The 14,470-nt window shown below is 40.6% G+C and overlaps 1 protein-coding gene across 1 annotated transcript in view; it reads right to left on the bottom strand.

Moving 5' to 3' along the window:
* Positions 1 to 14,470, bottom strand: part of ahctf1 (AT hook containing transcription factor 1) — a 107,079-nt gene that overhangs the window by 51,483 nt on the left and 41,126 nt on the right. The window contains exons 10-14 of the mRNA XM_078557373.1: positions 13,306 to 13,487; positions 12,395 to 12,456; positions 9,508 to 9,636; positions 6,170 to 6,260; positions 4,695 to 4,784 (exon numbers count right to left, since the gene is read on the bottom strand). Coding sequence (XP_078413499.1) covers positions 4,695 to 4,784; positions 6,170 to 6,260; positions 9,508 to 9,636; positions 12,395 to 12,456; positions 13,306 to 13,487 — 554 coding nt within the window. The remainder of the gene's footprint in view (positions 1 to 4,694; positions 4,785 to 6,169; positions 6,261 to 9,507; positions 9,637 to 12,394; positions 12,457 to 13,305; positions 13,488 to 14,470) is intronic.

Below are 14,470 nucleotides of genomic sequence, written 5' to 3'. Positions count from 1 at the left end.
GGCTGATCCTCCATCTCAATGCCATACTCCCGCTCTCTCTCCATGCCCCTTGATGCCTTTAGAGTCTAGAAATCGATTTCCTTCTTAAATATATTCAGTGACTTGCCCTCTCTGGTACAGAATTCTACAGGTTCACCACCCTCTAAGTGAAGACATTTCTCCTCATCTTGGTCCTAAATGGTCTACCCTGTATCCTGAGATTGTGACCCCTTGTTCTAGACCCCACCGAACCAGAGGAAACATCATCCCTACATCCAATCTGTCCAGACCTGTCAGAATTTTATACGTTTCAATGAGATCCCCTCTTATCATTCTAAACTCCAGTGAATACAGGCCTAGTCAGCCCAATCTCTCCTCATACGACAATCCTGCCATCCCAGGAATCTCCGGTGAACCTTCATTGTGCTTTGTTTCGATTTAGGGCCCTAGTTTCAAATTGGACTACTTCACTTTCCAACCCAAGGAAGAATTCTATCATGTTATGGTCACTGTTTCCTAAAGCACCCAGCACAAGATTATTAACTTACCCCTTCTCATTGCACAAAACCAAATCTCATATAGCCTGTTCCCTAGTTGGTTCCTCAGCATAGTGGTTTAAAAAACCATCTTGTACACACTCCAGGAATTCATCCGTCACAGTATTATTGCTAATTTGGTTAGCCCAGTCTATTTGTAGATTAAAGTTCCCATGATTATTGTAGCACCCTTGTTACATGCATCTCTAATTTCCTGTTTAATAGCTTCCCCCACCTTACTGCTACTGTTTGGAGGCCTATAGACAACTCCCACTAATGTTAGCTCCCCTTGTTGCTTCTTAGCGCCACCCAGGCTGATTCTACATCTAGATTTTCTGAACCAATATCCTCTCTCACTATTGCACTGATTTCATCCTTAACTAACAATGCCACACCAAGACCTTTTCCTTTTTGCCCGTCCTTCCTAAATATTGAATGCCCTTAGATTTTCAGTTCCCAGCGTTGGTCACCCTGCAGGCTTGTCTCTAATTGCAACCATATCATACCCATTTACATCTATTTGCGCTGTTAATTCACCTACCTTATTGCAAATGCTCCATGCATTCAGATACAGTGCCTTTAGACTTGTCTTTTCGCACTATTTTTTGTACTACAGCCCCATTTGCTGCTAGCCCATTTCCTCTGTCTTCCACTTTTGCTTTTTTACTTTCCTGTCTTTCATTTCTATCTTTGTTTCCCTCGCTTGTGTCTCCCCACTCAGGTTCCCACCCCTCTGCCACTCTGGTTTAAACCCTCCCCTACAGTACTACCGAATATCCCTGCGAAGATATTGGCCCCAGTCCTGTTGGGATGCAACTCGTCCAGCTTCTACAGGTCCCACCTTACCAAGATTTGGTCCCAATGCCTAAGGATCCAAATCCTTCCCTTCTACACCATCACTCCAGCCACACATTCATCCGGTCTATTCCCCCATTCTGGATCTCACTAGCACGTAATCCTGAGATTATTACCTTTGAGGTCCTCGCTCCCTAAATTTTGCTTGCAGGGTCTTATCCCTCTTTTTACCTATGTCATTGATACCGATATGGAACATGCCCTCTGGCTGTTCACCCTCCCCCTTCAGAATGTCCTGCAGCTGCTCGGTGACATCCTTGACCCTAGCACCAGGGAGGCAACATACCATCCTGGTGTCACATCTGTGGCCACAGAAACATCAATCTGTTTCCCTTACCTATCACTTGCTTTCCCACTCTTTTTCTCTCCACCCTTGCAGCTGAGCCACTCGTGGTGCCAGGGACTTGACTCTCACTGCATTCCTCTGAGAAACTATCTCCCGCAGCAGTATTCAAAACGGAAAATCTGTTAGAGAGGGAGATGGACCCAGGGGATTCCTGCACTACCCGCCTAATGCCTTTACTCTGTCTGGCAGTCACCCATTCCCTTTCTGCCTGTGCACTCTACCTGTGGTGTGACCAGCTCACTGTACGTGCTAGCCATGAAGATCTCAGCCCTGCGGATGCTCCACAGTGACTCCAGCCGCTGTTCAAGATCCCAAGTAGCTGCCGCTGGAGATGCTTCCTGCACACGTAGTCACCAAGGACACTGGAAGTTTCCCTGACTTCCCACATCGCACAGGCCAAGCATTCCACATGACTGAGCTTCCCTGCCATGACTTACCCTTAAATTACACCCTTTAATTTTGCTTCCTCTAGTTTAGAGGATATTAAGGACAGTAGAAATACTCACCAAGTCCTACTTACCCGGGCTGTTGCTCTTCTTTCTGAGGAAAGGTAGAAAATGAAAGGATCACCTCCTTCCTCTTCAGCGAACTCCCTCATTCACCAAACTCCAACTAAAGCACTCAAATGCAGCCCAAGACTGCACTCAGTGCAGTTGAGGCAGCCCTGTAACTCTTTCGAGTTATCAACAGATCGCATGTAACTCTTTTGAGTACATTCACAGTTCTTGGTTTCCGGGAGTGGGACATGAACCCACAACCTTCTGATTCAAAGGCGAGGGTGATATGAACTGAGCCACAGCTGACACCTCTGAGGCAGCCCTGTAGATGGCCTGCTTTTACCTAGTTTCTGAAAACCTATTTAAGCCAGTTATCTAATTAACTAGCTGCAAAGAGAGCCTGAATGAGCCCTGTTTTAAAGCTGGACTAAAACTTGTCTTCTCCCAACCCAAACAGCAACTTTTAGTTAATTGCTTAATTAAAGACAAATTAGGCTGTAGATAGAAATTAACCCTTAAATTAAATTAACTGTTAAAACACCCTCACTCATCAAACTCCAACTGAAGCACTCAAATGCAGCCCAAGACAGCACTCGGTGCTGTGGGGTGGGTTGGGAGAGGGGGTGAGACAGGAAAATAAGAAGTGCACGCTCAATAAGGTTAGAGACACCAATGCTGGAGAATTTAATACTTAGCCCACCTTTGTCATCTACTATTAGCACTGAGCACTCCTAAGTAAGGTATAACTGACAGATGTAATTCCCTCTACACTGCCTCATTCTAAAAATCAAGAGTGCCTCCTACTTTGCCATTGTGACATTCTGATTTTACAAATTAAGCCATTCTTATGGCCTGACTACGATTGCTTACCTTTTTACCCACAGATGCACCAGGTGGTTATAGTACACATGCATATGCCATGCAAATACAAGGACAGAGATCACATGCTCAACGATAATGTCTTTTACTCATGTTTTATTTAAATAATTAGCCACATCTTGATTCCCAAACAGCAACAATGTATTCAACAGCACTGTACTAGAAGATATAAAGAAGGCACACTAAGTTCAGAAGTGAAAAGGTTGATATGGCTTGTTTAAGTATTGATATTTCAAAAAGTATGTATACCTAAATTTTTCAGATTAATACAAAAGGACAGATTTACTGCTCTCGAAATTAAAACTGGGAACAAAGAAACACCAATAATTTAGCGACACTCGACAACATAATGGTTGCCTCAGTCTGTTTATTTCAGTTACCCAAGCTTCCAATTCTGCTTTAGGATTCATGTACATATTTCTGCATGCTGCACAGCAGGACAAAGCAGCCCGCTTGATTGGCACCCCATCCACAAACATTCACTCCCTCCAGCGCCAACGCACAGTGGCAGCAGTATGTACCATCTACAACAAAAACAGAATTACCTGGAAAAACTCAGCAGGTCTGGCAGCATCGGCGGAGAAGAAATCAGTTAACTTTTCGAGCCTTCATGGCCCTTCGGCAGAACTTGGCTTCAGTTCTGCCGAAGGGCCATGAAGGCTCGAAACGTTAACTGATTTCTTCTCCGCCGATGCTGCCAGACCTGCTGAGTTTTTCCAGGTAATTCTGTTTTTGTTTTGGATTTCCAGCATCCGCAGTAGCTTTTAGCTTTTTGTTTGTACCATCTACAAGGTGCACTGCAGGAGCTCACCAAGCACCTTCCAAACCCACAACCACTACAATCTAGAAGGACAAGGGCAGCACATGTATGGGAGCACCAACACCTGGAAGTTCCCCACCAAGCCACTCACCATCTGACTTGGAAATATATCATCGCTCCTTCACTGTCACTGGGTCAAATCCTGATACCCCCTTCTTAATAGCACTGTGGGTATACCTACACCACATGGACTGCAGCGGTTCAAGAAGGCAGCTCACTGCTACCTTCTCAAGGGCAATTAGGGATGGGCAATAAATGCTGGCCTAGCCAGCGACACCTATATCCCATTAATGAATAAAAAAACATTTTTCTTACTGCAAAGGCACAAAACTAAACAAGTGATAATCTAAGTTAAGTGGTAGTAGGCAAAAGCAATTTACTGAGATGACTGTTCATACTCATGCACACAGAAACCTCTGGGTATCGAAGTAAACCGTAATCCATTATCCTTAGAGACAGATGATTAAAAGTAATCTAAGTACCACAAATATTAAAGACAGCAATTATGCTAGAGTAAGGAAAGAATGTTAATTTTATGGGTACTAACAGATAGTAAATTGAAAGAAGTACAGCTTAGAAACACATGTTGGCCAATGTGATTCTGCAACCAAGGAGAGTGACCACCTTTCAGAGAACAGAAAACTACAAGGGAAAAAAGGTAGTTATACCTTCTACCACCTCAGTCTCCCTCTCAGCCCAGGCAACATAACCTCTCATTCTAGAGTATGTATCGTAAAAGCTGAACCACTGAAAAAAAGCACTTTCACAAGCTGCGGACTTACAGATGTTGTCGAGTTCCTCTTTGGTACGAGTTATTTTTTTCCAGGTCCACTCAAGCACAAAGCGTAGGCTGGCAGCTGATCTAGGTTGTTCTTATGGTGGAGTAAAAAAAAAGCATTACCAGCTGAACCACAGTTCAAAACAGGTGCCTGAAAATAAATTTTACTGTTGAGAGGGCAAGATTTTTTAAATACTTGAATTTTACGCATTAAGCTGAAATACCAAGGTTATTTTTAAAAGAAGTTTGCAGCATTCCATTGGAGTTCAATTCTGGAAAATTCAGCTGCGGTTTGCTCAAACTATGGAATTAGGGGGCAAAATCATAACTGTCAAAAAATAAAACATTACTTCGTCAGGTGTTCTTTTATTTTTTTTTGAACAGATATGATAGTATGTACAAAAAGATTAAAACTAAAAAAAAATTTACCTCAGCGCTGTCAGGTTTTTCCAGAGTGAAACAACTTTTATTTCAAGTATAAGCCTTCCATTTTTAAAATATAATTTTTTAGCATCACATTTACACAATTACATACAGAGGCATGATGCTTACTTAGGGTAGTGGGGGAATGGGGGCAGAGGCAAAAGGGAAGGGCTGCCAGAGTTATTGTTTATGACCAACAGTCTTTGCTGAGGAAATCAAGAATATGTATACTGATGAAGGGCAGGAATGGGTTGGCTGTGATTTCCCCACATATGCTGACCTATGGTATATAGGCCAATACGAAAAGCTGACAGTTGGGATGAGATACTGGAGGGTGATTGATATTTGTGAATCTGTGCTTTTGGTGAGTCATCATTTTCAGAAAAAGATAGAAAACTGTAAAGAAGAAAAGTTGGATATGTTTTTATCTGATGGCACGAAGTTCAATTATGGGGTGCGATGTCTTAAATGGCCTCCAGAATGCAAAAAGCATTTTGTGTGAGACTGACGACATTTGGGCTACTTTCATTTTATTTTTTTTGCCTGTTTCAGTACGCTGTTGGCCTGTGCAATATCTTAGTACAAATTACAAGTTTTAGGCAAACGAACCAGTAGGCCACTCAGTCCCTCAAGCTTGTTCCACAATGGAGTGTCTTTCACTGCCATTCTGTTTTGTTTCAATTGGAAGGCTCAACTGTCCCATTAGTCATTTTTTGAGAAGAAAATTGAAGATCAACTCTAAAAGCTTGCACACTTATCAGTCCACAGAAGCCTCCTTGGGTTTCTGTAAATGTATTGCCACAGTGCTGCTAATGACCTTAAAAGCTCACACAACATTACAAAAATTTAATAAGTGCATCATTGACAAGGCCAGAATACCAAGCTGAAATTTTGAACGGAAGTTAAAAAATTAGTATTTTCGAAATACACATAATTTGGCCCATGACTAATGATGCATTTCGTTCAAAGCAAAGTGCAAATCCAATGAAAACTTTAAAATGAACAGAATAAACAGGTAAAAACAGGATTATTTTAAATAGGTTTCAACAAGCTTACCTTCTGCTGTCCATTGTTTGATGCACCCAGTTATTAACCCCAAGGAACTAGATTCCACAGCTGCTGACAAGATTGCTTCAAGTTTCTCTTCCTTAGAAAAAGGAAAGTAGCATTATAATTGAGTTTACACTGCTGATACTATCTTATCCCAGCTTTAAAAGTCTGCTTCCAGAGATACATCGACAAGCCCCTATAAAATGTAATAGGATCTCATGTATAAAATATCTCGATACAATTAGCTTCAGTGAATAACGAATCATTGTACTGATAAAGTGCACAATGGACATCACATAGTTCATTGCTATAAATTCAAAAAATCCTCTCTAAAATTACTGCAAACACAAATAGGAAAGATATATAGCCTGCATGTAAGAAACCTATTAAACAACTTAATTAAATTTTACAGATAGTTAATGAGGCAAACTCTGAAACTATTATTAGTTTAGAGTTATAAAAATAAGTTGTATGCCAACCTTGTCATCTTCATTTCATTAAAGCAAAACCCTGCTGACACGCATTGATTAACACAACCTCAAAGAAATCAAGTTACAACACCTCATCAAATAGTTGTAAGACTTAAACAGATAATAAACTTAGTTAGAGGTCAAACTGGGCTCAAATTATCGCCTATGTGTTCGTCCTTTAGTCATCTGACAGAATTGACAAAAATAGCTGATTCATGGAATTGTTCATCGAGAAAATATTGTAAATGTTGTATCCACCAACTGCTGTGTGCAGCTCAATAAATTTGTCTGTTTCGCTCTAAATAGCTCACTTTCAAAGATGATCACAGAATAAGTCATGTAGAAATTAGATCCAATCAAAAATGAATGTTCAAACAGCTTCCTGTAAATGTTGTTTAAGGCAGATCATTTTTGTCAAAATACTTCCCTCTATCAATAAAGTATTGTTCCCTTGTAAAAAAATAATAAATGTCTCTCCAAATCTGGTGTGTTTTTATAAGGGTGTAGAAGAAAGCATCAATTTCAATATTGTAAGATTAAAAACTTAATTGACTAAAAGCTTCAGGATTCTTAAGCTTTCAATGCTGTACATTGAGCCTTTGGATAAAAGCAAAATACTGTGGATGCTGGAAATCTGAAATATAAACAAATTTCTGCAAATACTCAGCAGGTCTGGCAACATCTGTGGAGAGAGAGAAACAGAGTCAACAATTTGAGTCGAATATGAGTCTTCTTCAAAACAAGAGTAGTAATCATATTCGACTCATTAACTCTATTTCTCTCAACACAGGTCTGGCAGCATCAGTGTTGTGAATATATAATTTAGTGATTCATATATCGTAGGAATATAACTTTTAGTTTTGGGGAAATTAAGTTTGTAAATGTAAGGTAATTGAAACTCGAATTCAGAAGTCGCAGCTCACCCACAGTGCTTAAATATTAAAAGGTCCTTCCGTGTGTATTTACAAGGTCAGAGTTAGAAGGCAAGAGCCATAAGACGGCAGGCGGGCCTTCACTAGAGATGTGAATTATTCACGTAATTCCCCAGATCAAAGAAAGGTTGAAAAGCAACAGACAAACCAGGGAAGTATCCATATACTTTTCAGATCAAAGGAAAGGACTGGAAACTGAAGCTAATTAATTGAAACCTCTACCTGGGACATCCCATTGCTGTGGGGATAGGTGTGAAGGCATGAGAACGAGAGACAGAGTGTGCACATTGCTGGGAGTCCGAGTGCCAGACTGGGAAACAGAGTGTCAAAGTGAATTCTTAAGACCTGTACCACACCCTGGTTTGGTCCCAGGATGAGTGAAGAAACCTTCAAGATCCTGTAAGATATAGGGGTACCCTTAGTGGGGATTAAAAACAGAATGGGAGGTGGTCTATTGGGATTTTTGTGTTTAAATAGCAAGGGTTTATGACATAGTGTTACGTTAATAGTACTTTATTTAATTCTTGTACAGTAAAATGTTTTTGTTTAAAATGTGAAATCTTTCTTCCAGTTAATAACTGGGAGTTCCAATTTCTTTTTAAAAATTGAATGGTCTCCCTCGAGATCTTGAGTATTGTTGAATATTTCCAGCACTGTCTTTATTAACTATAAGTAGATGTAAACTAAACAAGCAGAGCCCAAGGGGAATGAATAAAGAAACAAAAATAGTTTATACACAGTGCGGGGGGGGGGGGGGGGGGAGGAAACAAATAGAGAAAACTGGGAGAAAAAGTTCAATTTAAGTCACACCTTGCATGCCCTCAGGATAACCAAAAGCACTTCAAAGGCAGTGGACTTACTTTACAGCGAATTTGCACACAGCAAAGTCCCAAAAACAACTGACATAAATGATCATTTATTTTTCAACTTCTGCTGATTAGGAAGAAAAAAGCAGAACTCTATGCACTTCTTTGAACAGAATAATTTACATCCACCTAAACAGGCTAAACTGGGACTTGGCTTAACACCTCATCCAAAAGACTATTTCTGCACTACACTGATGTGTCAGATTAACTAATGTACCCAAGTCTTGGAGTGAAGCCTGACCCCACAGCCATGGTGATGCAAAGGGAAGCAGTATTTCCAAATGACACTAAAAATAAGATTCTAAACCAGTTAGGAAGTACACAAAGTACAATTAATATCCTAAAGGTTGCTACAACGAAACAAGCTAACCAAATAGTTATTTGAGCAAATGTTGAGATCTAAGAGACTGAAATTGAAGGGAAATTAGTCCAAAAACTTGAACATTTTTAAGAAATGTTGAACAGGATAATACTATTGTTATCAATTTCATAAAGCAAACAGAATTCTGAAAGATCCAGAGATCAGTGAGGTAGAAATAGTAGCTGGATAAATGGAATGGAAGGATCACAATCACTTGGACCTGTTGACATGTCATCTACTGAGGATGATCAGAGAGTCAAATTAATAAATTTGTTGGGTATTAGCAATTTTCACAAAGGCATCGATCACTTGCAGGTCTACAGAGTGAAGCAAGCAAGGAAATCTCGTGCCCATATTTTAAAAATAGAGCAACAAATTAAACTCAAGCAGTTACAGGGCCATTGACTTCAAAGCAACAGGTAAAGTAATGGAAACCACTCTGCAGAATAAACTGGTGGAGTGCTTAATGACAACTTATTCAAATTCATAAAATAGATATTGATGATAAAGTTAATTATTTCAGGAACCTTTTAACAAGGTTACAGATGAAAAAAAAGCTAATGAAAATGAAATCCATAGAAATTCAGTGTACATGCATGTTAGCCATAAGAATTGGAGAACAAGATTTGATGGGTCAAATGGCCTTTTCTTCACTTTCAATGTTTCTTTCTATCCATCATTAGAAGATTTTACATAACTCTTATTCTCAACTTACTTGTGTGAGGCAAGAAGGCTGTACATCTGCTAGCCTTGGAGACAGAAGGCCAGCCATCAGACAACGACTATAACCATCAGGTATAGCTTCACTGAGGAAAGGACCAGTTTTCTTCAAATAATTCAATGTCTGGAAAACAAAATTGGATGTCAGTAATGTAATGATAAGCAGTTCTTCGACAAAGTTCTCAGTATATTAAATGTATGATCATAGGATAAACACTACCACAATAGGCCAGTAAAGCATCATCTTGTAGACTGGGAACAGCTGATTAAGACAAGTTAAACATATAGCAAAAACATTCATTCAAGTCTCCAGTTTCTATAGAGCCTGAGAGGTTATGGATCATAGGTAGTAGTAAACGAATGCAGGAATTTAGAACTAGTTCTGAGAATGCACAATTTCTTTCGAAATTTGCATGAGGGGATATGAGAAAGATCTGGCTGGTAAAAGTAGGGAAAAATCCAAGATATTCTGTAAGCATATCAATGGGAAGAGGATAACCTAGGAAAGAGTAGGGCCCATTAGGGACCAAGGGGGCAATCTGCTGAGGGAGGCAAGGGAGGGGATTGCAGAGGCTCTGACCCAAATTTTTAATTCCTCTCTGGCCACAGGGGAGGTGCCAGAGGACTGGAGAACAGCTAATGTGGTTCTGCTATTTAAAAAGGGTTGTAGAGGTAAGCCAGGGAACTACAGGCCAGTGAGTCTCACGTCAATGGTAGGGAAGCTGTTGGAGAAAATTCTGATGGAGTCTAACTCCACTTGGAGAAGGCAAGGTTTGATCAGGGATAGTCAGCATGGGTTTGATCAGGGATAGTCAGCAAGGCTTTGTCAGAGGGAGGTCATGCCTAACAAATTTGATTGAATTTTTTCAGGAGGTGATCAGGTGTGTAGATGAGGGTAGTGCAGTTGATGTAGTTTATATGGATTTCAGAAAAGCCTTTGACAAGGTCCCACATGGGAGACTTATAAGGAAGGCAAATGCACATGGGATACAGGGTAATTTGATAAGGTGGATTCAAAATTAGCTCAATTGTAGGAGACAGAGGGCGATGAAAGAAGGATGCTTTAGTGACTGGAAGCCAGTGTCCAGTGGCACACCACAGGGATCTGTGCTAGGTCCCCTATTATCTGTCATTTATATAAAACGACATAGATGACCATGTGGGGGGTAGGATTAGTAAGTTTGCGGATGACACAAAGATTGGCTGGGTGGTTAACAGTGAGGTTGAGTGTCTTGGGCTACAAGAAGATATAGATGGGGTGGTCAAGTGGGCAGATAAGTGGCAGATGGAATTTAACCCTGAAAAGTGTGAGGTGATACACTTTGGAAGGAGTAATTTGACAAGGAAGTATTCAATGAATGGCATGACACCAGGAAGTTCTGAGGAACAAAGGGACCTTGGCCCGTGTGTCCATAGATCTCTGAAGGCGGAGGGGCATGTTAGTGGGGTGGTGAAAAAGGCATATGGGACACTTGCCTTTATCAATCGAGGCATAGATTACAAAAGTAGGGAGATCATGTTGGAGTTGTATAGAACCTTGGTGAGGCCACAGCTGGAGTACTGTGTGCAGTTCTGGTCGCCACATTATAGGAAGGATGTGATTGCACTGGAGGGGGTGCAGAGGAGATTCACCAGGATGTTGCCTGGGATGAAACATTTAAGTTATGAAGAGAGATTGAATAGACTTGGGGTGTTTTCGCTGGAGCAGGGAAGACTGAGGGGCAACCTGATCGAGGTGTACAAGATTATGAGGGGCATGACAGGGTGGATAGGGAGCAGCTGTTCCCCTTAGTTGAAGGGTCAGTCACAAGGGAACATAAGTGCAAGGTGAGGGGCAGGAGGTTTAGGGGGGGATGTGAGGAAAAACTTTTTTATCCAGAGGGTGGTGACGGTCTGGAATGCACTGCCTGGGAGGGTGGTGGAGGCGGGTTACCTCACATCCTTTAAAAAGTACCCGGATGAGCACTTGGCACGTCATAACATTCAAGGCTATGGGCCAAGTGCTGGTAAATGGGATTAGGTAGGTAGGTCAGGTGTTTCTCACGTCGGTGCAGGCTCGATGGGCCGAAGGGCCTCTTCTGCACTGAGAGATTTTGTGACACCAGTTTTGAAATGAAAATTTTTTGGGATGCAGGTGTTATTACTGAATGGCGAATTGAGGACTGCTATATTATACTGAATTTGCCCAGAATCAGTACTCCACACAGGAAACCTGGTGTCAAATACAGTCTAAACAAATTATATTTCAACAGTTCACTGTGATAAGCGATGGCATGGAGAGTAGAGTAGGAAATAAAGCAAAGATCCAGTTGAGTGATAGGTAAAAATGAAGGCCAGTCCCACGGCTACAATGGTAGAATAGTCAGTACCTTGACTGGGAAGCTGGAATTCAAACTGTTTACACTCAGAACCACAGAGCAGATTCATTGCTGCATTCCAACTGACTAACAAGTTAATTGAAGGTCATCAAAAATTTGCAAAATGTAGTATCACAGACTAGAAGCAGTACTTTCAAGGTTACAAACTGTATAAGCATAAACAGGCACAGCTATAGCCAAATCACAAAAATTCATTTTCATCAAGCACAAAAGGATTAAGCTCACTAGATATTACATAAATTCTCCCTCCCAACGTTTACCACCTTTCTCTCCTTCATAACCTCCCCAACCAACCAGAGACACTTTTGTTTCTCTCTTCCCATGTACAAGAGATTAGTCTAATATCTGGCTTAAGTAGCTTTGGGTCAGCTTAAACCTGAAATTTAAAGGTGTTCCTATTTTACAATGTTAACAGCAATCAGATACTTTGTAAATTTAAAATTTTACCTCAGTTAAATAAAGTGGCACTGCAGTATTGCTGTGTTAAGTAGTATAAAAACTCACCTCTTTTTGAAACCCAGAGCATGTTATATGCACAAGTCCTGAATTTATCAAACAAGTTGCATCTGTAAAAATAAAAAACATACTCTTTTAGAATACAAAAGTTAGTTAGATTTAGTTCAAGCACAATGTCTTAAACTTAATATTGGTCTCCAAGTTAAAAAAAACAATGCGCATACACTTTCATTGACACATTCAAACAATGCAGATTAGTTAAAATTTCACATTATACAATTTCAATTTGTACTATTTACACTTTAGCATTCAATGCCTCACTCTATAATGTAAAACCTACAAAAAAAGGGATTAATAATGAAAACTGATGTTACCAGTGTAGATTGAAGTATGTTGGAGAACAATGCAAAGACATCAGGGAAAGAAATCAGCAACTGACTCCCTCAAGCTTGAGGTAAGTAAACTACAGGAGTTTAGCACCTTTAATGTAGTAAAATGTCCCAACTTCACAGAAGCATTATCAGATTAAATTTAACACCAAGCCACACTGAATTATTAGAACAGGCGACCAAAAGCTTGGTCAGAGGTAGATTTTAAAGACCATCTTAATGGAGAGGTGAAGTGATGAGGTTTAAAGAGGAAATTCCAGATCTTCAGGCCTAGGCAGTTGAAGGAACTGTGTCACCAATGATGGCGAGAAACATAAATTACCAGTTGGACAGGGTTAAGGCCAGCAGCAGTATACCATAAACATGAGGTTCACTGAGCACCTTACAAAATACAAAGCTACAAAAGTTTATACTTCATACAGTTGGCTCCTTATGGGATTTGGTTCCATGGGCACAGATTCTAAGTTAACTAGCCTAATTGGGCATTACACAAGCATGAACCTTGAAAATGATATAAATGTTACATTCTACTATAGCACTCTAAAAGACAAACCACATAAGTACACTCACCGAAATTGTAGGTACTAGGATTAAAGAACTGCTCTGGTGGGGGATAAGAAGGGGGAACGCCACGGCTAAGGCTTCTTTCGTGTACCAAGACATCCAGCAGGTAATACGGAAAGGTCATACACACAACAGCATCAAGGGACCATAAAGCAAAGTAGGGGCAGTTATGAAGTTGCTCTCCTGCCCTATAAATAAGAAACCATGAAATTAAAGTAACAACCATATCTAGTCAAAATTACAATTTGCAACAGGTTTAAGACCTTCCAAACCCATGACCTCTGCAATCTAGAAGGACAAGGACAGTAAACACATGACAACACCATTACCTGCAAGTCCCCCTCCAAGTCACACCATCCTGACTTGGAACTATATCACTGCTCCTTTACTGTCGCTGGGTCAAAATCCTGGAACTCCCTTCCAACAGCACTGTGGGTGTTTCTACAACACAGGCTGTAGTGCTTCAAGGCAGCAGCTCACCACCAGCTTCTCAAGGGCAATTAGGGATGGGCAATAAATGCTAGCCTAGCCAGTGATGCTCACATCCCATGAACAAATAATGAAAAAAGACCAGTACCTGTTCTGGTGAAAGGTCATTGACCTGAAACATTAACTCTGTTTCTATCCACAGATGCTGCCTGACCTGTTGAGTATTATCAGCGTTATCTGTTTTTTATTTCACATTTCCAGCACCTGCAGTATTTTGCTATTGTACAATTTGCAAATTTGTTCCTACACTTTGAAAGAACCATGCAGGAAAAATGTGGATGCAACACTCCAATTGTTCCATCATGGCCTGCCCAGACACTAATTAACTGGAAGCTGGATCATTTATCAAAACAGATGGAACGTGACCTTCCTTCTGATTATTGTATTAGGTGTTTCAATTGCCAGTGTGCGTATCTCAGTTTCCTATATAGCATCATCACAATTACACATGGAAGAAATTAAAATTTATCCCAATGTAGTCCAAAGTCAGTTTATCGCACTTACGCGGGTGACAAGCTTCAACATTAACAGGGGATTTTCAAAGCTAGTCTGGGGTATTATCCCTGCTCACCCACTCCAAGACAACGCATTTAAATTCTTGCTAAGGTTCTGTCACACAATCAAGTCAATTAGATGGCACCCTGGCTTGAAAGTTTCCATGATGCTCCAGTAGGGGGAAGAA

This window comes from Cetorhinus maximus, chromosome 14 (assembly GCF_964194155.1).
Source record: "Cetorhinus maximus chromosome 14, sCetMax3.hap1.1, whole genome shotgun sequence".
In the NCBI taxonomy this organism is placed as follows: domain Eukaryota; kingdom Metazoa; phylum Chordata; class Chondrichthyes; order Lamniformes; family Cetorhinidae; genus Cetorhinus; species Cetorhinus maximus.
This window is presented reverse-complemented; position numbering and strand designations above follow the sequence as displayed.